At 41.0% G+C, this 24,682-nt stretch overlaps 1 protein-coding gene across 4 annotated transcripts in view; it reads left to right on the forward strand.

Annotated features, from left to right (window-relative positions):
• The first annotated feature begins 313 nt into the window (after positions 1–313).
• Positions 314–24,682, forward strand: part of Postn (periostin) — a 30,985-nt gene continuing 6,616 nt past the window's right edge. For 2 of the 4 annotated variants that reach the window (XM_050138391.1, XM_050138394.1), the window contains exons 1-19: positions 314–474; positions 1,851–1,949; positions 5,467–5,531; positions 7,119–7,276; positions 8,802–8,966; positions 9,798–9,944; positions 10,395–10,536; positions 11,798–12,010; positions 12,583–12,717; positions 13,584–13,732; positions 14,977–15,113; positions 16,297–16,427; positions 16,894–17,024; positions 17,116–17,218; positions 17,329–17,396; positions 17,725–17,770; positions 20,305–20,385; positions 23,278–23,367; positions 24,161–24,250. In XM_050138391.1, coding sequence (XP_049994348.1) covers positions 353–474; positions 1,851–1,949; positions 5,467–5,531; positions 7,119–7,276; positions 8,802–8,966; positions 9,798–9,944; positions 10,395–10,536; positions 11,798–12,010; positions 12,583–12,717; positions 13,584–13,732; positions 14,977–15,113; positions 16,297–16,427; positions 16,894–17,024; positions 17,116–17,218; positions 17,329–17,396; positions 17,725–17,770; positions 20,305–20,385; positions 23,278–23,367; positions 24,161–24,250 — 2,272 coding nt within the window. In that variant the 5' untranslated portion in view covers positions 314–352. The remainder of the gene's footprint in view (positions 475–1,850; positions 1,950–5,466; positions 5,532–7,118; positions 7,277–8,801; positions 8,967–9,797; positions 9,945–10,394; positions 10,537–11,797; positions 12,011–12,582; positions 12,718–13,583; positions 13,733–14,976; positions 15,114–16,296; positions 16,428–16,893; positions 17,025–17,115; positions 17,219–17,328; positions 17,397–17,724; positions 17,771–20,304; positions 20,386–23,277; positions 23,368–24,160; positions 24,251–24,682) is intronic. The other 2 variants (XM_050138393.1, XM_050138395.1) reach the window with 1 other exon arrangement.

Here is a 24,682-nt window from a genome sequence, read left to right on the forward strand (position 1 = left end):
ATAAGATCACACCAGCAAAGCAACCGAGCTCGGAGACGCCGCCGAATGAAAGCGGCAGACGGCAGAGTTCCCCACTCCCGATGCCGATCCGGCTGTGTTCATAAACAAAACCTATATAGACGAAAGCCAGGCATTCTGTGAAAGCCAATAGAAGTTCCGTATGCTCAGAACCCAGTAGACTTTCACTGGCAGCCCCGAGCGGTTGGAGCTTCTGGATAGCATCTGGAAGTCTCAGGTTGCTCCAGCGCCCCCTCCCACAGCCCCATGCTCCCTCCCACCGCCCAGAGGTATATAAACTCAGCTCTCCAGAGCCCAGGCCAGTTCTCTTCCTGGACGGAGCTCAGGGCTGAAGATGGTTCCTCTCCTGTCCTCATTGGCTCTGCTGCTGCTGCTGTGTGATCTCAGCCCTGCAAACGCCAACAATTACTATGACAAGGTCCTGGCTCACAGCCGCATCAGGGGTCGAGATCAGGGGTGAGTCCCTGGCTTCTTTTAGTTTATTTTTCCACTTAGCCTTTTCTAGAAATATGTATGACGTTCTTTATAAATGTGCCTTGGGGTAGTTGTTGGGTTTTTGTTGCTGTTTTACTTATTGCAAGGTGACAGGAGAAGGAGAAATGAGTATTCCTGCAAATGTGTGTGTATGTACATATGTATGTATATTTATGGCTATTACAACATTTACGTCTTAAATGCATAAGAATTGCTGTCAGCATAATTATTATTACTTTATGTGAATTACTAATTTTAATGTAATCAACAAAATACAATGGGTTAATCCTTTATCATTCAGTTCACTTGAGTTTTTATTTCCTTCTGAAACTGCAGAACATGGCTTTCAAAATCAAAGAGTCTGCTGTTAGATGGTATCATGTTAAAGGCTTTGAAATGCCTCACGGGGTCTCAGCACAAATTTTCCTTGATTTATATATGAAAATTAAACTCTGATCTGAATAATTGGTCCTCTGAATTCTTTGAAGTATTTTTGTCTTTTAGGAGAAATGTAGGATTTTAAAAGTTATGAGAAACAACTTAGCAACTAGAGCAAACATCTGCACTTTTTACATGTGTCTCTTGGCGTCGCTCCCAAGTCTTAGAGGGTTTTCTTAATGCTCAGAGCACTCCCCCCACAGTGGGGCAGGATTGCCAACCCTTTAAGAGAAAGCAGACTTGAAATTGCAATAGAGAAACATGTTTATTTGTCCTCGTCAAAGAAACAAGCTTCCTTTCTGTAAAGGCATTGCTCCAAACTTACTTTGGACACTAATCTGTTTCCCTAAAGTACCAAGGGGACCACAGAGCAGAGTGAGTAAGAAGGTGGGTGTCCTTGGCTGTCAGTCTCCCACTGTTCAGGTGAACCCTAAAGCCTCCCAACCTCCAATGAACGCATGCTCAGTTTAAAAACAAGTGTGTGTGTGTGTGTGTGTGTATGTGTGTGTGTGGAAAGGTCACTATTAACATTAGTGTGTACATAAATCCAAACTTGGCTAAATAAAATTCTGTGTGAATATTCCTATCTGGTTAACTTTTTAAAATGCTGATATTGTTCTCAAATATACAATGCATCTTCCCTCCTTTAGCCCCTCTCTTCCCCTTCCTCCTCCCTTTCTTCTTTCCTCCCTCCTCCCCCTCCTCCCCCATTCCTCTTCTCCTCCCTCCCTCCCTATCTCCCTTAGACTTTTGCATTTCCTGAGACTCAGTGGGACTGGCTCAGGAGTTAGATTGGCACAAAGTTAAAAATCCCATCTTGGAATGTCAAGTCCTAACCTCTCTCTTCAGACTCCTGACCTGAAACTGTGAAGAGATGGTAGCCATGTGGATTAACTCTTTGCCTCCCCTTTCCTTCCCAGCCCCAATGTCTGTGCCCTCCAGCAGGTTCTGGGCACCAAAAAGAAGTACTTCAGCTCATGTAAGAACTGGTATCAAGGTGCTATCTGCGGGAAGAAAACGTGAGTCTCACTCTTTTCTTCATTGACAGTTTCACGATGAGCAGGGATTTCTCTAGCCTCTTCTTGGGCACAGGACCCAGTCTGAAAATCCTGTCCAATCTCCTGAATGTTTAAAGAGAGGCTCATCTGCACGGGCAGAGAAACTGCTCTCATCTCTCTTGTTCCAGGAGTGGATTTCTCTCCAAGCCCATCAGCTGGCGGGGGAGGGGGCCAAAGCCAGTCCTAGGCCAGCAAGGTATGGCCTGAATCAGTAGAACAAACATGGTTTCTACTCCGTTTGCCCTCCTTGTTGTTTGGTCTTCCTTTGTCTTAAGAGAGTCAGTTAAAGTCTGTGTTTCATTTGCCCTTCTCACATCTACACACACACACACACACACACACACACACACACAAGATCAGGGAGAACAAATTGATCAGAAACATAAGAATTTAAAATCCCAAATCAATGTTTCTCCAGTCATCTAGAAGTTATGGAGAGGTTCCACATCAGCCCCGAATTTTCTCTGAAGCATAAAGTGAGAAATGAATTGCATTTTCCACTTCTTCATAACCATTGATGCCTTTCACAAACTGCCTGGTCCCCGGGGGACCGTGAAGGTGGCAGCAGAAGTCTATTACTCTATTGAACATCCCAGTGGCTAAAAGGATAATTTCTTTTAGCTTAGTGATCCAACTATGGCTTAGTTGTATCTTTGGCTGATCAACTTCAAGCTAGAAAGCATTATTGCCTATGTATTAGATAACCTTATCGATTTATTTGACCATCATCATTGGTAGGAAAACTAAAATCCCTGGATCTATAAAGGTTAGGAATCACTTAATGCCAGCTCATTATTTTACAAGGAGGGCGCTGTCTCCAAGGTGGGGGCAGTTTAGTAAACCAGACAGGGTGGCCATGTCTTTCCAGTGATGAAAACCATGGCAAGGGCTTCTCACCCCATCAGCCTGAGCTGCATCCTCTAAGCGGTAGTCTTGAGGGCGGGCAGCAGGGTCTGATGATCTGCTCTCAAACCATGATGAACTTCAGGAACCCACCAAAGAGTGGAAACATTGGTCCACAACTTATTTCAGCCAGGCGTGGTAGCTCATGTCTATCACCTCAGCACCCAGAAGGCCAAGGCAGGAAAACGACCCCAAATTCTAGGACAACTTGAGCTCCAAAATGAGACATACTCGAAATTAATGTAAACAAACAAATATATATATATTTTTTTCTAGCCTTGGGCTACTGGTCCAAACACTCAACACAAAACTATTGAATCTGGGGAAGTCAGTGATCTTCCCACGCTGAGTATGAAGGGAAAATGTTTCTATGATCTTCCTGGCAATTAAGGCAGTTTTCTTTCCACTATGTAATTATATTAGCGATGCCAAAGTTGTCACGCAACAAAAGACTCTTGTTTTCCATTAAACAAAAGTTCTACTGGGAGCCAGACATTTTACCAAAGCTGTAACAATGTCCCCTTAGCAAAATTTCCTCCAGGATCTTCCATTTCAAATCAGATTTACATCTCTTCGCTGGAATAGATGCAAATGCTAATCTCGAATAACCGAAGAAACCAGTGCTGTGGATAGGGAGGAAGCCTGGCTTGCCCTCCCTTTCCTTCTGCTCAAGTTGCCAGTGCCTTCTGGGTTCTGGCAGCTTTCGGCTTGGCTTCTGGTCAAAGAGCTGCTTTGGGAGTTTACCGGAAGGAACAGACCCGGTCTCAGGAAAAGCACAAGCACCCCTGGGCCTTAGCTTAAGGTGTTGTCTAGAGTGATGGAGCATCCATTTCATACAGTGTTCTGCAGGCTCCCTGTGTGATGCCAGTGGTGTTCACAGCTGGTTTTCAGTGATGTTTCTGTGACTGCTCAGATAGTGAGGAACTATCTAAGCTGTGCAGAGCAAGGACTGATCCTTCTTCTTGCTTTCTTCTACTTCTTGCTCACACAGGAAAATGGATTTTTGTGTAGCATACATGGTCTCTGGGGACAAAACGCTTTAGTTGTATTGGACGTGTTAACTCAGTTAAACACATTGTCCACTTATCCGTTGAAATCACGGACCACTGTGCTGCAAGCTCACCCCTCTGCTGCATGCCTTCCCTACTTTAGAGCCTCAGATTATATCAGCGTGTCCTTATTATCATACTAGTGTGTCATTACCTTTGTCTCAAATGACGTGTCCTGTTCTCATTTATCCTCTAGTCTCTAGATTAACTATAGCTAGACATACCTCATCTTATTACTTATAATGTGAATACATAAAATTCATGAGGACATTTAATTAATTCCTCCCTAGTCTATTTATTGCCGTGGAGACCTGTGTAAGTAAAATTGTCACCCACGGGAAAATTAAGATTTGTATTAAGGTCAAATGAAGTTTCCCTGTTCCAGGTGCCACCAACTCTTGAAACTACAGAGAAAGTTAAACTAGAATAGGAAAATTTTAACTTGTAAATCATAGTTAAATTAATAATATTATTATTAAATAATTGACTAGTAAAAACTACAGGCAATTTAAAACCTAAGTAACTGTGTCTTAGTCAGAAATGCAGTTCACTGGTTGACTGCTTGCCTTAAATGCACAAAGCCCTGGGTTCAATCCCCAACACCACATAAAACCATTGGCTTTCATCCTAGCATTTATGGGATGAACTCAAGAGGATCAGTTTGGAGACATCCTCAACTTCAGAGGGAATTCAAAACCAACTAGGGTGTGGGAGATACCATCTTATGGGGGATAAAATGAAACAATAAGGCAAGAGAGGCTCAAAATGAGTAAAAATGTGATCCAAGTATATCATGTGTATATATATAATATATACAATATATAATATATATTATAAAAACATCAAAGAAATCTTCTATTTTGTATAATTAATCCATGCCAATAATTTCACATGAGATAGGATTATATGAATTAGAATGGGTTAATGTATTTCTATTGTTTCAAGGTAGCATATCCCAATGAGTATTTTTTTTCTACACATACCTAACGAAGTTATTCTAAAACCACTCTTTCGAAATTCACAGACATTTGTGTTACCACGGCTCTTCCAATGCTAAAATGTTGGGAAGACTGAATTCTAATATATCAAATGGCTTGTTTAAGGATATCTGTCTACTGCACAGTGAGCCTGCTTAATAAACTGTCCTTCAGGATAAAGATGCAGGAACCTTCCCCCAATACCACGAGGGTGCAGAGGAAAATTCAGCTTACAAAAATGTCTGCTATCAGCCGGGTGTTGGTGGCGCATGCCTTTAATCCCAGCACTCAGGAGGCAGAGGCAGGCGGATCTCTGTGAGTTCCAGGCCAGCCTGGTCTACAAGAGCTAGTTCCAGGACAGGAACCAAAAGCTACGGAAAAACCCTGTCTCGAAAAATCAAAAAAAAAAAAATGTCTGCTATCTGAAGGGCAGAAACAAAAGCTGGCTTCAACAGTCTTAGCAAACCACGGGCTATTGAGTTTATGTAAAGGTGCACTTTTTGCACTTTCCTGGTTTCATATTGAGACCTTTTTCCTCCGTCTATGCAGCACTGTGGTATATGAATGCTGTCCTGGCTATATGAGAATGGAAGGGATGAAAGGCTGCCCGGCAGGTAAGATCTACATTTCAAGACTAATTGGGGAACATTTCCTTCGTGAAGAATGAGGTAGACAGCTTGTGGGGAAGCCAATATTGTGTGCGTGCGTGGGTGTACAGGTGTGTGCATACGTATACTTAGCAAATCATAAATCCAAGCAGATTCTCCATGTTTTTGTGTTAATCTCATGCTTACCTACCCTAATGCTGAAATATTAGACCTCTCTTCTCATTCGCACCGGAAGCTGATTGCTCTAGACACTAAATGAGAAGTAGCTCTGCTCCCCCTCCACTTAAGTCCCCTTCTTTGAACTTTGTTAAGAAGCATGGTGCCTACTTTAAGAAGGCAACATCTACCGTTGACCAGCTCTGGGCTTGTAATGGCCCTTGCTCTGAAATGTGCTCACTTTGAAATGTGGTTGCCCATAATTTTGCAAACAAAAAAGAAGTCGTTTACATTTCCTCTGGATATGCAATGCCCATCACCACCCTTCCCCAGGCTCCTGTCTCGCAATAGAATGGTCTCCTCCTAGGGCACAGGTCCTCCAGGCCTCGAAGTGAGTGTAGACTCCAGAGTGCTGACTCTGATGGATGCCAATCCATAGACAGTTCCTGGTATAACACTGGGTTTAGAATGAGATGCCAGGCTGATGTCTCCAAAGCACTCAGGTCTGAGGAGCTGAGAGACCATCAAGAGCCTTACTTTCTGAGACCTGGTGTTTGATTAATGCTGTTGGTGACCATGTCCTGTGACTAACTCGTATCACATCTGCAACCAGTTATGTTACAGGTTTTCCCAAATGAAACTGGGGAGTCGAGTTTGGTGTGGGATGTGTTTTGTTCAATCTAGGCATGAGCTTGCCATGAAACATTAACCTTTTTCACTTTTACCCACTTCTGTCATATTGAGAGTTCTTTTGCAGACTTTATGATTTAATTTAATAATTGTCTTGGGGAATTCACTAAAGTAGTCATTTCCTTTATGACTATGTCCAAGTGACACCAATTTTCAAATCAACGGGGTTGGGAAAGCAAGTGATCCACAGACAGCTAGAAACAAATACCTTTTCAGGTTGATATTCAGACCAGAGAATCTTCTAAAAGTATTAGACAGATTTTTCTTAAATTAAAATGGAGAGAACTGTGTCGAGCTATTGCCGTAGTGACCAAGAATCCTAAAAATTATAGATGTAAACATAGCTCACTGTTTGGAGATTCAGCACCGCAGCACGTGTTATCCTTGCTAGTCTCAGTGAGTGGCAAGGAGCAAGCAGCTTATCTTTAGGTAAAATAATCCGATATGTTTTCTGGAAATTCCGATTGAACTATTAGTGATGTGATAGGATTTACTGAATGTTACTTCAGACTGATCTTTGAAAACTCACTTCTTTAACACCAGGAACATAAGGAATGATAGTTTGAGTGATCTGCTATTATACAATGCACTCGAAATGCAACTTTTGTCTAAAGTGGGTGATACATGGAGTGTTATTGCTTAAAATGATTAGTTCAGTATATTGGGGGATAGGGCAAAGCTTGAATGATTGCAAAAACATTATGGAGATCAAGTACTAAGCATCTGTTCATGTCTTGGTTGTTTCAGTGATGCCTATTGACCATGTTTATGGCACGCTGGGCATTGTGGGAGCCACTACTACTCAGCACTATTCCGATGTCTCAAAACTGAGAGAAGAGATTGAAGGAAAGGGATCGTACACCTACTTCGCACCGAGTAACGAGGCTTGGGAAAACCTGGATTCTGTAATTAACCTTTTTCATTATCTGAAACATTTATGTGGAATACAGCCATTTTCATTTTAGTTGGCCAACTTACATATAAACGCGAGAACATGTTATATCTTTCTATCATACACGTGTGAGAATATATAAAGACAAGTTATTGGGCCATGGCGTATGCTCACACTGCCATAGTGGGGCTCCCCAGGAGATAATGTTTTTAAAGGGAAAGAGAATGAGCTAAAAGAGTATTTATTATTATTATATTTTATTTCTCTCCCTCTCACCTTCTTGGGTATGAGAAAATACATGTAATTTCAGATAACATACCCATTAGAAAGGTAAGTCAAAAAGCCTAGCATTATTTTAAAAATCTACTCTAAGCTATATTACATTACATAGCAATATTTTATTATGTCTATAAATGACATAGTTATAGCTGAAAGAAAAGCTACGTAAATAGTTTATACTTGTTTATAGATGTATAACTACATGCCATATAGATTGCTATTCCTAAGCTACCAGAATAGTAAATATGTATGGATAGTTAAACCAAGTGTTATAAACAATATTTGATTTTGTGAACAGACTAACTTAGGACAGATTAATTCATAAAATATTCCTCAATTTCCAATTTTATACAACTAGCAGAAAAACACATTTCTACTTTCAGCTCCTGTGGAGAACTGAAAACCCTACAGGGACTCAATGCAGCATCTCAGGCAGAGCTGTTGCTGCTGAGTCATGGGCTCTTGTCTTTTTCTACACCTTAGCGCACTCCCTGTTCCTCTGAGCACACCCTATGGGTTAGTGCTGAGTCACGTTCTTGGCTTCCCTACACCTCAGTTCCCTCCTGATTCCTTTTCATCACACCTGGGCTTCCTCGCCTTAGCAGCAAAGGTTAGATATTTTCTCCTGGAAATGCATTCAGTCCTTGGCCTACACCTTGATGATTTTGCCTCTCACTCTAGGGTGCACAGGCATCAAATCTGTAGGGTTTGTACTGATTTCCCTTGCGACCCCCAGCAATTCTAATCTCCATATTAATATTTCCTCTCCAAAGATGATGTGGCTACGTAAATAAAGGATACCAAAAATGTCAGTCATTTCTTATCTCCATAAATGCCTGCATTGCTCTAACTCTTTCTCCCCTAATAGGCAGAATCAATGTCAACATTCAGACTTAAAAAACTATAAGTGACCCTGGCTCTCCCGTCTCAATTCTTTAAACATGAGCGAATCAGAAGATTATCATGTTTGTCTGTGGTAATCCTCCTTGTGCTTTTGCTCCTGAATAATCTTACTCCTTGATTGGCTTTCCAGAAGCCAAGCCCAATACACACACACGTACACACACACACATGCACAGGCAGGCAGGAATACATGCATGCACACACGCACATGCATACAGACACACACGCACACACACATGCGTATAGACACACACACGTGCACGCACGCGAGCGCACACACACAGATCATAGTTTTTTAAAGGGGATAACTTCAGTAGTAAACTAAAACAAATGAGCTTTTATTGAATTCCTCCTAGGACATTCGCAGGGGACTGGAGAACAATGTCAATGTCGAGTTGCTGAATGCTTTACACAGCCACATGGTTAACAAGAGAATGTTAACCAAGGACCTGAAGCACGGCATGGTGATTCCGTCAATGTACAACAATCTGGGCCTTTTCATTAACCACTATCCCAACGGGGTAAGTCTCGTTCATCAACTTCACGTTTTCAAGGCGTGTTTTCCCTAAATCTATCTGTTCCCTTGTTAGGACCTTCACAGACGTGATAGTGTTTGTCACTATAATGTAAACACTTGCATTAATTAAAAGAAAACAACTTGGCCTTGTGAAATTTCGATCCAATTGGCTCCTCCCAAGGGCTGAATGGTTGGCAGCTGGGAGTCACCGTGTATTAAACAGTTTCTTACGAATAGGGACGAATAGGGAAATGCACACTTAAGAGTGTGGTGACTGCCCTGTCCCACTCTCTGGACGCTATGCTGATTGAAAGTCTTGAGTTTTTTAATTAGTTAGACTATGGCAAACTGTCGTCTCAAGGTTGTTTATCAACATTCAAATTTCCAGAGGAGAAAAAAAATCCCATTGACGAGGCAATGTTACTTATTGTTCAGTAGGCCGCATGACAGTCTTGCAACGGGAATTTTTATTCCTCTCTCAGAGCTTATTTCAGAGCTAATTAGAATTATTTACAGTTTTTGGCCATCATTAGAAATAGTATAGAACTATAGGAAAAAATAAAAATAAAATCAATAACTCAAATGAAGGAAATTATTGGCCTTGGATCTCCAGAAATGCTTTTAGTTGATTGGGATTCTGAACAATTCTGCTTTCTGTTTGATAATACTCAGGTCTTAATCCACAGCTACGGCCCTCCGCATGTAGGGTCTGGATGCTATACCTACTAGGTCCCCAGATTATACGCTTAGCACATAGACACTTGGGTGCAGAAATCGCCCTGGTGCCTTAGCGATCAGCGCTGGATCTGATGTTTTGTTTTTCGAATGACTGCAGGTTGTCACTGTGAACTGTGCCCGAGTCATCCACGGGAACCAGATTGCCACGAATGGAGTGGTCCACGTCATTGATCGTGTCCTGACGCAAATTGGTACCTCCATCCAAGACTTCCTTGATGCGGAAGACGACCTTTCATCGTTCAGAGTAAGAACCGGGCAGGTTCCCCTGATTTGCTGAAAGAGAAGGAAGGTTCCTTTTCTGGCAAGATCTGTAGACTGCAAAAGTGCTAGTCAACAAATCTGGCAAAGTACAACAATATATTCCATGAAATAACCATTACCACTTCATAACAGAGATACCACTCTATATATAGTAATAATACATGTTTGCATATGATGGTTAATATTCTTGGTGTGTGAATACAGTGTTTGGGGTCTATAGAACACATTGATTCAGTGACCGAACATGTTGCTGGATTTTGCTACAGTCCGATAAATACTGGCAGACTTTCCTTTCTAGCCAACGGTTTGAGGAAAACTAGAGAAGACTTCATCAGATGGACCAAAAAGTAATAGTTTAACAATCTAACATGCGGAAATGCTTCTGGTGAGGCTGTTACTTCCCTCCTGATATCCTAGGCCATTTGTGTTTCAGGCTGCTGCCATCACCTCCGACCTACTGGAGACCCTTGGAAGAGATGGTCACTTCACGCTCTTTGCGCCCACCAATGAAGCATTTGAGAAACTCCCACGGGGAGTCCTAGAAAGGATCATGGGAGACAAAGTGGCTTCCGAAGGTAGGAAAATGTCTTCCTCTCATGGAGACCTAGGATGGAGGCCATGGGAAAAGAGCAGTTATGGCCGATAATGGCAGTTGTGATAGGAAAGACAAAAGTGTTTAACATGGGGTGCTCTAGAAAACATCATTTAAAAGATGGAAAAAAATACCCAAGTATCATTCTTTATTAAAAAAAAAAAAACAGCTGCAAGGTTGCAGCCTTTCATGCTGTTTCCAAGCAAACAAGTTACAGATGTTGTAAAAGGTTAACAAGGGTGGGAGAGATGGCTCAGCAGTTAAGAGCTCTGGCTGCCCTGGAGGAGGACCTGCCATCAATTCCCGGGACCCCCACAATTCCAGAGGACATGATTTCCTCTTCTGACCTCTGTATGCCCCAGGCATGCGTGTGGTGCATGAGCGTACATGAAGGCAAACACTCATACTAATAAGACAAAATAAATAGATCTTTTTAAAAAATGAAAAAGAAAGATTAATCAAGTGTGGCAGAGTAATATTGGGCTTGATTTTAATATGGAATGATAGGATACAATACTTTCGACTCCAAATGTATGCCGCAAGTTCTAACTGAGCAGAGAAAGGTATATGATTCTCCTTGGCCAGCACACATTGCTTTGTAAATGTATTTGAGCCCTTTCTTGCCTTCCTTTCGACAGCCAGATAGGTTTTGTGTTGTGCTAAATACTTCTATATCCTCAGTCTCCAAATATGTTTGTTCAAATACAGCTGACACACTTTGAGGATGTAAGTCTCGACATCATGGCCTTAAGAGGCCACTCCTTCCAGGTGCTCTTCTGGGTTTTCGAGGTGTTTGGAGGGAGTGGTTTGCCTTGCCCTCAGGTTCCCAAACTAGTTTGCCAATCATGAATGATCTTTTGGAAGGCGAATGCAACATTCTGTTTGAGTGTTTTCCAACAGTCATGGCTAACAGATAACTTCAGAAACTGTCTAAAAGACTTCTCTCTCTCTCTCTCTCTCTCTCTCTCTCTCTCTCTCTCTCTCTCTCTCTCTCTCTTTGTTTTCCTGGTGCTGCAAAAATAATTTTGGAAGCTCGTATTATCTTCTCCTCCTTCTTAATAAGCTAATCTGTTCCCACTGAAGCAATGACTTAAAACACCCACTTTCCTAGAAACTGTATAGTTAAGACTTTAGAATTTCAAGTCTTACTCTGTGTCATATACCCTTGGTGGACGCATAATGTGAGGATCAAATGTTGTTTCCCTTGACCAGAAGTTGACTGCCCTTCCCCCTTCTCTCCCCAGCTCTCTTGAAGTATCACATCCTAAACACTGTGCAGTGTTCTGAGGCTATCACGGGAGGAGCTGTGTTTGAAACCATGGAAGGAAACACGGTTGAGATAGGCTGTGAAGGGGATAGCATCTCCGTCAATGGAATCAAGATGGTGAACAAGAAAGACATTGTGACAAAGAATGGTGTCATCCACCTGATTGACGAAGTCCTCATTCCTGATTCCGGTGAGCAAGGCCTCCCATCCACCACCCCGTTACTCACCAGTTAAGGTGTTTGGAGAGTAAGTCCATGAAGAGCTAGTGAGAGGTCTATAAAAGTACACTCAGCAAAGTGGCCGTGTGCTCACGGGTGCCAACTCTAAGGCCTGCAGAGTCATGGGCAGCCCAAGCAGGACGTTGGCCAGGAATCTAGTCTTTATAAAAGGTTTTCACACTGCTAGTGTGTTTCTTGGCAATAAAAAGAGAGATAGTGGTGGTAGACTTCTGGTAGAGGAACGGGTGTGTGACTCACAGTATAGAAAGAGCTGAAAGGTGAGTGATTGGGGGTTAAAGAAAACTAGACTATAAAGCAATAAAGACAGAGAGAAAAAATTCCCTCTAAAGTTATTTGTGCTGATCAAATCCCTCACTTGGAAGCTAGACTCTTCATACTAAGGCGGCGAAGGATGTTTTACTAGATTGGCGCTCGAGTAAACAGCTTACAAGGGTAGAAAAGAGCCAGGCATTGATTTACGAACCCTGGGATGCGGATCATAACAATGACGACATTGTTGAGATGGCAATGGTTTATTTTACAGCCAAACAAGTCATGGAGCTGGCTGGGAAGCAGCAAACCACTTTCACAGACCTGGTGGCCCAGCTAGGCTTGGCGTCCTCTCTGAAGCCAGATGGGGAGTATACTTTGTTAGCACCTGTGAACAATGCCTTCTCTGGTAAGTGCTGAGCTCTGCTGCTTCTTCCTCCCTGGGGGACCGTGATTATTCTAAATACCAAGTCTTAGATAGTTTAGAAAATATTAATGAGGCTTTTGCAGTCTGGAAGATGCAAGTGTCAAATTATAAACACATTAAAAAAAAAACAAGAGACAGTTGCTTCTGAATCATGAAGGGAAGTACATTTTTCACCTAGGTATTGCTACTCTCTGACAATATTTAGAACACATGCTGAGGTCTGTTCTAGAAACTTACTTCACCGGAACATATATAAATTTTGAGGAAAAGTTTAGTGACCAAAAGTCAAACGTGTTAATGGTTTTTAAGTATCAAGTTGCAGTATATGACATTATTAATTAAAGAAATAAAAATTTCTAGAAATAGTGAATCTCCCTTAGACTAATACTGTACACATGTTTTGGCTCAAAGCCACTTTTTGAAGTCTGTGTGCTCTGACCCCTTGACCAGCAATCAGCATGACCTTACAAATGGCTCAAATAGCCACCCACGTGACTAATGGACACCTAATTGTCGGGGGAAAAAAGAAAGCAGGAACAAAACAAACAAAGGAAAACCATGGCCACTATAAAGATTTGGATTTTGCCAATGACCATCATGAAAATAAAGTCTCCTATGTAGATGGAGCCATTGTTTGTTCAATAAGAGCTTCGTGGTAATAGTTTAGGGTGACAGGCCAGCTTGTACTAGCAGATGGCCTTGCTGGCCTAGGGTATTTAGCTCATTTTTATGATGTGAGCGAGGGACACACATGAAGAACATGAGAGATGCCCACTCTCAGGTTTATCCTCCAGCTGTGTTGCTCATGCACAACAATGTTCCTTCCCCGTGGATTTTTTTTTTCACAGATGACACTCTGAGCATGGATCAGCGCCTCCTTAAGTTAATTCTGCAGAATCACATACTGAAAGTAAAAGTTGGCCTTAACGATCTCTACAACGGGCAGATCCTGGAGACCATCGGAGGCAAACAGCTCCGAGTCTTTGTGTATCGCACGGTAAGTGGGTTGGACCAGGGCTGACTGCGTCTCCACACTGGCTTGAGTGTCACCTGGCATGGGCTGGTCCAAGAGCCACAGGGAATGTTCCTCAGACTTTTATAAAGCTGATTATAAAATTTAGTGCCCATCTGATCAGAAATGAGGACAGCTCAGAGAAAGACAATGAGGAGAGCTTGCAGATGCGCTGTGTGAGACAGATAATTAGCCTTTGTTTCCATGAACAAGGGGCTATGTTGTGAAATACTCATTTCAATTCCAGAAAATTCCTTATAGAGTAAATGCTTGCTGTGTGGAGTACTTTGTAGTTTAGCAGATTTTATGCTGAGTCAAACATGTAGGGTATCCCTGTTACGGTATCTCCGTTCAACCATGGAGTATCATTTGAGTGATTTTTAAGATGAATTTATAAAGGCCCATACAGAGTTCTGGGCCCTATGAAATGAATTGGAAGTACTATGTCCTGTGGGAAATTTCCTAGAAACATTGACTGTCAGTATTGCAATGCAGCCAAAAGGCTTTCTGGGGAGGAAAGCATTACCTACAGAATGATGTGGCTCATGGTGGCTCTTCACTAAGGCTTCACAATGGCAAGGCACGCCTTTTTTTTTTTTTTTTTGGTTTTTCGAGACAGGGTTTCTCTGTGGCTTTGGAGCCTGTCCTGGAACTAGCTCTTGTAGACCAGGCTGGTCTCGAACTCACAGAGATCCGCCTGCCTCTGCCTCCCGAGTGCTGGGATTAAAGGCGTGCGCCACCACCACCCGGCTAAGGCACGCCTTTTAAATAGTTAAGAAAATTGCTGCATTCTCAATTATACATGTACATATATTAAATTACACATATACACACACTGAATCATACATATGCATACAGCAAATTATACGCGCACACACATTAAATAAGACTTCTGCCTACAGTAAATTGTATATGCACATATTAAATTAAGCTTATGCATTTATTAGATTTTTAAGCTGGAAATAAATTAAGGTCTAGACATATAAGGCATATGTCTTACTGCCATTCACGTACTAGATGTGAGGATTACAGGAAGTACTGAACTTTGGAATATTTATAGCCGATATTAACATCAAAAGTTACAGAGAAGCTAAACATGGGACAGGACGACGGAAAATAAACGGAAGTAGCTCTTTTTTCTGGCCCTCATCAGCCTACTGGCCTCTTGGAAGGGCTAGCTCAGGTGGAGCACAGGGAAGGGTATCATGTTTCGTCATTCCCTCGGCCAGGCTATCTGCATTGAGAACTCCTGCATGGTGAGAGGAAGCAAGCAGGGAAGGAATGGTGCCATTCACATATTCCGAGAGATCATCCAACCAGCAGAGAAATCCCTGCATGAGAAACTGAGGCAGGATAAGCGCTTTAGGTAAGTCTCCCAGCTGTACCTGCACAAAAGAATGAGTGCTATTGGAGCTATCCAAAGAAGCATCTGGCTCATAGTATTGCTAACTCCAGTGCTACATTGGCAACACAACCCCAACACCCAAGGTTCCACAAACATCATGGAAGAAGGAAGGAAAGGTTGTAGGAGCCACATCTTTGCTGTGAGACAATAGTATCTATATATGACAGGGAAGTTCACTCAACAACAGCGTGGCCACCTAAATAAGACCTTTACAGTGACAATGCCAGGTGACACATCAGTATGAATGAAGGACATTTATTTCATGAGGCCACACCCCTCAGTTGGGAATCACAGGCATCTATGGCTGAAAAGAGGGAGAATCAACTTTCTGCAGTCAGGAGTCACCTAGTAGGCTTTCTAACTCTCGACCAGCCCTAAACCTGTGTATATATCAGCAACACTAAAGGGGCTCATCAGACTGTGTGTGTGTGTGTGTGTGTGTGTGTGAGAGAGAGAGAGAGAGAGAGAGAGAGAGAGAGAGAGAGAGAGAGAGAGAGAGNGGGGGGGGGGGGGGGGGGGGAGAGAGAGAGAGAGAGAGAGAGAGAGAGAGAGAGAGAGAGAGAGAGAGATTAAGGAACACGAGATCCTGGGTTTGAAGACCCAGGGGAGGTAGCAACACAGAAGGGGGAGATAGAGAGGACAATGATGTAAATACATTCAGGGATGAAATTCTAAAAGAAATCTAAAAAATTAAAGTGAAAAAATACATACAAATGTTTTCAAATGAATACCTGCTTTCTGAGCTATTTGGTCTGTTCCTGGGGATTCATAGTACGATTTCATGGGCAGAAAAAAAACCTTAAAGTCTGACTTACTCCTTGAAATTTTTCTTCTAATTGTTTGTTTAAAAAATGGTAATATAAATAAAGTAATATCAGTAAAGTATCAAACGAAACAAAATTTTATGCCACATAAAATGTGACTTCAATAAAGTGTTTTTACAAGAAAAATAGAGGTGGAGGAATTTATAAATTATTTTAGTCATTTTCCCGTTAGACATTTTACTTTGCGGGGACATTGCATTTAACCCCACAAAAATGTGTGAGGTGGTTTCTCAGTTTCCACCCTACTCTGCACCGTGCAGTTGAGTGAACCTACCTACATCTGACGCATAGCAAATCAAACGCACTTTCTCTGCTCTCAGCATCTTCCTCAGCCTCCTGGAAGCTGCGGATTTGAAAGATCTCCTGACCCAGCCCGGAGACTGGACCTTGTTTGCACCAACCAACGATGCCTTCAAGGGGATGACAAACGAGGAGAAGGAGATTCTGATTAGTGAGTAGTGGCGGGTCCCAGATATTCACCCCTCATATTAAGAATCTTGGCTCTTCCTTCAGGTTTTCTGCCCATATTTAAGAAAATAAAAGAAATTCCCCCCAACCCACCCTCTGGTTTCTTTAGCAAACTTTGGTTTCCTTTACCACGGTTGGGACGTGTGGAGAGCCATTTGTTAATGTTTAGTCATAAACTGCTCGTTGCCCTACCATAATTTATCGAAAGACTCACAAGTGTATGGTATCAAAGGGAACTGTCATAGTTTCAAGACTAATTGGCATAGCTTGAGTTGATTGAAATGACTAATATCTTGATAAAACATTGGCATCGACTCGAAAAATTTTGACATTGTGAGAAAACAGAGAACCGGGAAAACAGAAACAATGGGGTGTTTTATCCCCCAGTCTTGTATCAAAATGTCAGAAAAGCAGCGTCTTATTAAATCAACACCTGTCTTTTCCTGCAGGAGATAAAAATGCTCTTCAAAACATCATTCTTTATCACCTGACCCCAGGAGTTTATATCGGAAAGGGCTTTGAGCCTGGAGTCACTAACATCCTCAAGACCACACAGGGAAGCAAAATCTACGTGAAAGGAGTAAGTTACTACAAGGGATTTACAAAGTACTTTCTCATTATTAAGTGGTTTCCATATAGTTTCTCCTTAACATCACCCCTTCTTTTGAAAGGTGAATGAGACGCTCCTGGTGAATGAGTTGAAGTCCAAAGAATCTGACATCATGACAACCAACGGTGTCATTCACGTCGTAGACAAACTCCTCTACCCAGCAGGTCTGTACTGACTGAATGTACTGATGGATGGGAGATACCGTTCGACATGAACTGAGTTTTGATCACCCATTCACTTCCTTACCATATCTATTGAATATTTCTCTCCGTAGACATCCCAGTTGGCAATGATCAGCTCTTGGAAATACTGAACAAACTGATAAAATACATCCAAATCAAGGTACAGAACGCTGTTGGATTTTACTTCTAGTTTGCTGAGCAGGTGTTGGATGGCTAATATACAAAAACTAGAAATTAGTATAGCATAGTATTAGTATACCTTTAGTATAATGTAGAACAGATGGAAAATATAGCATAGCCCATATACTTAGCTGCGAACTATTTTATAATCTTAAAATGTTTAGCAACAAACCTGATGGTTATTATAGAACCTGACCTGACTTCATTTCTACTGAGTTACTACCTAGCTGTTTTTATTTTAGCTAGAATTATAGTGTCCCTGGTGTACAATACATTATATGTTACTAAACATAAACATTTGCTTTTAGTTTGTTCGTGGCAGCACCTTCAAAGAAATCCCCATGACTGTCTACAGTAAGTATATGAAAAGTGTGGGCTACAAATGGGGATAATGTGCAAGCAAAAGAAAAAAGAATATTATCTCTTTGTTTGTACAAAGACGGCTGATAATCTGGTATTTAGAATTCCAAATCCTGCAAAACTCATTGTCCTTCAAATTGGGCTTGAGATCTGGAAGAGGCCTCACAGGCTTGGTCTCACCCTCCAATTCTGTGTAACTGCTTCTCTCCTAATTGGAAACAAGAAAGATGCATTACCAGAGAGTAAAGACATGCTCTAGAACGAGGGAAAATAAACGAAAAGGGCACACACAAGGACAGACTGCTAGAAGACACTCCAGAGCTATCCGGAAATGTTAACAAGTGGGCACAGGATAGCATGGCAAAGGTTGTCACTCATCCTGCCCTGGGCCTAAGCCGTGTGTGGGAAGATGTGCAGACAAGTCCTGATTCTTAAGAGATGCTGGTTCAAAATCAACCACATCCAAAACCAGGCAAAGGAACCCCAATAATTGTTTTTACCCACTACACTACCAGATTATCAAAGCTCAACTACTAAACAGTGGCAAAAGACATTTCTCTCTCATCGTAAATTCTGCTGTCAATCGCCTGATAACTTCTTCATTATGGTCCCCCCCTCTCCATTTCTTCCACTGCAGCTTTTAAAGCTGAGGTTCTTTCCATTTTGTTTTGACTCTACCACAAAACAGCCAAGTATGCTAAGGCATTACTTTACTCACCTTTATTCCGACTAGAAATTTATCCTACTTTCTATCATGAACATTCAGTTATCTATTTATGGACATTCCCCTTAATATTAATGATAGACATGAAAAAAATCTCTGGAGCAAAACAAAATGTCTGCTTCTCTACCTGATAATACCTCTGCAATCCCGGGGCCGGGCTCTCAGAGACGTCTTAGGGATTCCTTTCCATTGGTATCATGATGATTTAGCATGCTGTAAATTCCAGCCATGGAAAATCACTCCATATAAAAATAGAAGGGTCCTCATGGCCTTCATTCATCAGATATGAGACTCTACCATGCCATAAATCTTTACAAAAAATCTTGTTTATCTTTCCCAATTTATCCGTATCAGTTCCACTATGGGCTGCACATGGCAACACAATATTTTGCTTATAATGAACCAAAATGTGTTTATAGTATTACATGAATTACATTTTCAAGATTATGCAAACCTAGTAACTTGCTAGCCCACTCAGGCGCTGTTAGGTAGCTCTGGGTTTACAGCCCTTTATGGGCTGTTCCACATAGAGGGGCAGGCTGACTGAAGCAAAGACTCCACTTTCTGGTTCGTTTGTTACCTTGTCTCTGCGATTTCTTCAATTTTGTTGGTGCTCATTTTTCTCCTCCCCCCAAAATACCACACATTTTATATTTTTTATTGGAGAGTACACTTCGTTATAAGTTGTCAACACAAGATATTTTATGTAGAGAAGGACAAAAAAAATCAGGAAAGTTTTAGACCTGTTCAAATGAGTTACGCCTTCATAAAAGCAAAACTACCAACCAAGTCCAGATTCTGACATTCAGAGTCCTCGACACCATGCATCACCTTTAAAAGTGATCAATTATTCCGCTTGAACAATAGCAACAGAGCCATCTGTGTGCTCCAGGGGAAGAGTCCTGTGTGGCATAACCACCTGAGAGATCAAGAAAAACACGGATTTAATACATTGTAGAGTTTTATAATTTGAGTTTTCAAGAGAGAGCCTATGATTGGAAAGTCGCTCCCCTAAAGGCCTAGCACACACCCCAGTTCAGAAGGTCCACACAGCTTAGCCTGTGAGAGCCAGGGTAGAGACTGGTGGAAAGGTACGCTGGGCTACTGACTTTGACTCGCAGTTGTGACAAAATGTCCAGAGGCCTGTAGCTCTGATGAACTGGCGCATGCGGCAAACTGCACCATTGAAACCTTACTCAGGAGGTGCTAAACTTTCACCACAAAATCTTTGCGTGGAAACCGCCTTCAAACTATCCTAACGAGGCTGAAAATTAAATAGTGACCACGTCCTATTTGTTGCAGAAAGCTCATGACTTCCTGGCTGAAATTTATCCTCCTCTAGAATCGTGAATGATCTTCTCTGTGCCAAACGCATGGGAGTACTCCGAGGGTCTTTTTCTTCCCATAGCCTTCTTTTAACTGAGAGAGAATCTGACAATGCAATTTGAGTTGTCGTGAGTTGCATGAAATTAATCATGTTTATTTGTCTTCCGTTGCTACGCAGCCAGTTTTCGAGAAGCACAATGGAAAGTCAGTGCGTTAGTGCTGCGGGTCGTAGTGGTAGATTTCTAGGTAGGATGCGTCATTAAGTTAGCGCTTACCCCTCTGGAACATAGTCAAGCCACTGGCCTGCAGGATTCGGCATCTGGACACGAGAAGACATTAATGCGCTGTGAATATTTCCGGTGATTGCCTGAACCTAATCCCGTAGCTGATAACTTAGCACCATAGAAAGGCCAAAAAGGACAACTTCCTTTGAGTTCTTTCTGTGTAAGCTTCGTTCATGCTCCACTTTTATTTTCAGCAACTAGAATTATAACCAAAGTCGTGGAACCAAAAATTAAAGTCATTCAAGGCAGTCTTCAGCCTTTTACCAAAATTGAAGGTAAAAACCAACATCCTCCGTGGTTCCTTCCACTCGAAAGAGTCATGTGATCAATTAATTTCTCTGAATATACCTACAGTCTTTTTGAAACTAACATGCTAAATATTCCTTTACAAACAGCATGCTTGTGTAATTGCAGGTTGTGGAGTGCAATATGTTTTTAAAGCAAAGTAGATGGTGCATCCCTAATATTTTCAGTACATTTGCTTGTATTTATTTTCATTAAATTGAGGTTGTGTCGACACTAGTACCCAGATAATCACTTCACAAATTAACCTTAAACATTTTTGCTGTAGATTCCTTCAGGAAATATACTTTTTGTAGCTCTTTTTCCAACCAACACACACACAATCTCTTTTATGTCATTGAAAGAAAAATTTTCAAATATATGCAGGCATTTTTTCCCAATGAGCAACCTATGAGAGTATAGAAAATGTACATTAACAAAAGCCTTAAAAATTCCAAACAGGCATGATATACATTAAAACTTAGATTGCCAAGACAGAAAAAGAAATAGCGTAGTTTAGTGAGTCAAAACCAGGAACCTAGACTTTAACTCTGGACATATTTTATATACGTATGTATTAAATATATACCTCTCCTATTTCAAATGTCACTTTTCTCTCTATATTTGCCACGCTAGCTGATGTCGATCTCTTGGATATTAGCTTGATTTCAAGCCTTATTATTATCTCTAAGATCAAAACTAAGTACCAGTGTCCTTGTTTTTGCATGTTGCAGCAGTAATTTGCAAAAAGAACATACCTGTCGCCATCTTTCTTCCATTAGAAATATGAAAACAGTCTTTCTAAGAGATACAGATTATGAGTTTAATTGAATCTTGGGAACACCATTGTTTTAATTATTCTTGGATTTGAGTTTGATTTTCAATCTGTGACTAATTTACACATGTCTCTTCCCTTTAAAGTAACCCTGAGTTAAACTCATTGAAAACAAGAGGCTAATTCTCTGCCTGGCTAGCTATGGATCTATTCATTATTAGCACTACAGTTTAGTTAGCCTTTAAAAATCTGTGCTTCACTTAAAAAAAATACAACAGCAACAACAACAACAAAAGCCCAGTTCCAATCATTTAATTTTCTACCTGTTGATGAGGAGAAACTGAGATTTTAAGTAGAAATTAAATGTTAAATGTTTTGCTGCAGTATATATTGATCGTGTCAATGAAAAAATGATCAGATGATTTTAGCCAAAGACATAGATTTAAAAAAAAAAGTCACTAAAATGTCACTCTGATAAATGGCTTCCAAAACTAAAGCCATTCATGTGTGCTGTGTTCCCATTTTCAAGAACTCTTCTTCTTCCCAGCTTCCTCATTCAACTCACAAATCCTCTCAGTCTTTGTCAGCTGGTTTCATGTCATGGTTTCCTCAGTTGGGAGCATCCTTGAGTCAGGCTACTTAGGTTCTTCCTCATTATTATCTGGATGCAGATGGGGTCATCTCATCTGTAAATACTCTCTGATATAAAACCGGAAAGCGATACCTACCGCTGTGTAGCACAAGTGAAGAAACCAACAGCCCTCTTGGCAACACCCAGTTCACTACTCTCACTCCCTTCTCAGGGTTTGAACTTCGTGAATTCATTGATGCTTTATGAGTTTTTCCTAAATGCATTAGAGTCCAAGACATAATTTTAGAATATCTTTGGCAAAAAGACACCAAACCAAAATTCAGAAGGAAGAATAAGTCCACTAAAATTGAGCAAATAGTCCCTGTGCAGGATGTTCTCCCAAGCTATCTTCTGAATACACAAAAAAGAAGAGTTTAGTAAAATTCCCTCCCTTGTAGTAATAGTTAATAATCAAAGGTGCTTCCAGAATTTCAATTCGACTTTTCTAAAGAAAAAAAAATCCTTAGGCATAGTGCTATCTCATTTCCTTGTTTGAGTCATTGCATATACTTCCTTTTGGGGATTACCCTTCATGTTAGCCATCCCTAAGGGGCTCACATACAAAATATCACAGCTTGAAATACTTACGGTTTTCTCTCTCTCATTATTTATTACTTATTACTTAGCTCTGGGTAGTGGTGTGCTTTGATGATTTCTCAGCAAACAAATCCATTTTCTCAAAGATAATCGATTAGAGCTCCATTCAGCTGGTGAGAAGTGCAAGTTAAATGTACTGAACGGAATAATTCTCCCTCCTCTATAAAACACCCCTCATCGACTAATGTAGCAGTAAGCTTTCTAACATTCCAGCTGCTTTTCTCTGGGAAATCATTTTGTAAGTCAAATGCAACCAGCCCGCTGTGCATTTGAAGGGCTGTGTAACTTAGTCGCTGTAGCTGTGTACATCTTTCTCTTAGTCAAGGTAAGTACTCAAGTCAGTTTTCCTAGAAAGTCTAAAACACAGCATCTTCAGGGTAAGTATATTAGATTTTTTTAATGTCCAGTCATGTGCTCTTAGATAAAAATATAAGGTCATAAGTGATAAAAAAATTTAAATTAAGTATTCCAAAAAAGATTGGCAGAGGATATCCTGTGGCAAAGTGTGATTTAAACCAGTTGTCACCCGAGCGACTCCAATCTGTAATGCCGTCTGATTCCCAGAGAAAGCCACATAAAATACTTGGTGTAATTATTCCTTACATGCACTAACACAGACAACAGCGTGCATAGCTTGCTCGTGCAACACTGTCAATGCTGAGGCAGGTGGGTGGGGTGGCAGCGTTAATAGACGCAGCCGAGGTGTTTGTTCTCTTAAATATATGTCTAAACCTAAAGACAACAGGAAATGTTTAAAACTAGTTTCATAAAACCAGAAACACTGAAGTCTGAGCGACAAGAAATGTGGAGACAAACTTCTTATTGGGGCAATGTAAGGGGCTGCTTTAAGGCACTAACCTGTCCCCTAAAATAATGTCTCAGGGCCTGCCATGACAAACATCCAGGTTGAAGGGGAACCTGAATTCAGACTGATTCAGGAGGGAGAGACGGTGACAGAGGTCATCCATGGAGGTATGTCTTGAGCCTTTTCTTCTATCTAGGTGGCATCCTGTGGCATTTGAAAAAGAGAGTTGGTTTAGAATTGTCAAACAGCTGATTTCCTCTTGGTTTTCATTTTACCCAGGCATTTTTACTAGGTCTGAGTTCTTGCTAGCTAATCAGGGACATAGTGCAGCTTATTTTTAAGTGGATTCAGTCACAGTTTAACAATGAAGCCCCTGGACCACTTCTTATGAATATTCAAGCAGTAACCATGAAGTATAATGATTACGATCATGTAAATACAAAAAGACATTTTGTTCTCACTACAGAAGAGAGCTGGTGGTTTCTTTGTGAGACTCTGGTAATATGGGCTGGTGCTGAGGGTTGGTAGGAGAAGACAGCTTCCCCCAAACCTGATGTCTGAGTTCGATCCCTGGGTTCCACATGGTAAAAGGACCAAGCTGTTTTCTGACCTCCATAGGCACACCATAGCTTCCCCCCCCCCCCCCCTCTCTCTCTAAAACAAAACAAAAATGTAATCAACTTTTCAGGGACTGTGCTAACAAGCCAGCACTAGGTTTTATTGTAAGGTTTCTTTTCCGATGCCAGAATCCCCTTGGCAACTACCCCTGCCACTCACCTGAGTCCCAAGAGTTACTCATACTGGTTGGAACAAATTCATAGTCTGTTCCAACAATGGCTACAATTGACTCTCAAACACAAACGTTGTAAGAAGCGTGTCTTTGATTAAAATCTCCAGCTCTCCTAGGTATAAACACCGTAAGAGGGTAAGTCATGTGTGGTTTTCTTTCTCTGCCTTCAGAACCAGTCATTAAAAAGTACACCAAAATCATAGACGGGGTTCCTGTTGAAATAACTGAAAAACAGACCCGGGAAGAGCGAATCATTACAGGTAATTTTTAATTCCATAGGTGCGCTGTACTCGTTATAAACACAAGTTATACAAACCCTAAAATATGTGCATTATATAAACTTAATCTTTATCATAGTGACTATTAAAATAACTGTTTCTCATTTTCTTTTTGCAAAAAATATATAATATTCTAAATACATTACCTATTTTTAACTCTAAAACTTTTTAGTAGATATGCCCATAAACATGCATTTTTACACTGTGTTTACGTATGTGCTTTATGATATTCTGCCTCTAGCTTACAGTTTGTTACTAAGTTATTGAGTAATAAGAGGAATTTTCTTTGAGGTTCCATAAATGTTAAAATCTATACATCTACATACTAAGATATATGAGTCTATCTAAAAGAATTGACAAATTCAGTAACTTTTATATGAGACTCACGTCTATGAATTAACCTAAAATTTTAAA

This window comes from Alexandromys fortis, unplaced genomic scaffold (genome assembly GCF_014885135.2).
Source record: "Alexandromys fortis isolate MF-2015 unplaced genomic scaffold, M_Fortis_MF-2015_v1.1 scaffold_15, whole genome shotgun sequence".
Taxonomy (NCBI): domain Eukaryota; kingdom Metazoa; phylum Chordata; class Mammalia; order Rodentia; family Cricetidae; genus Alexandromys; species Alexandromys fortis.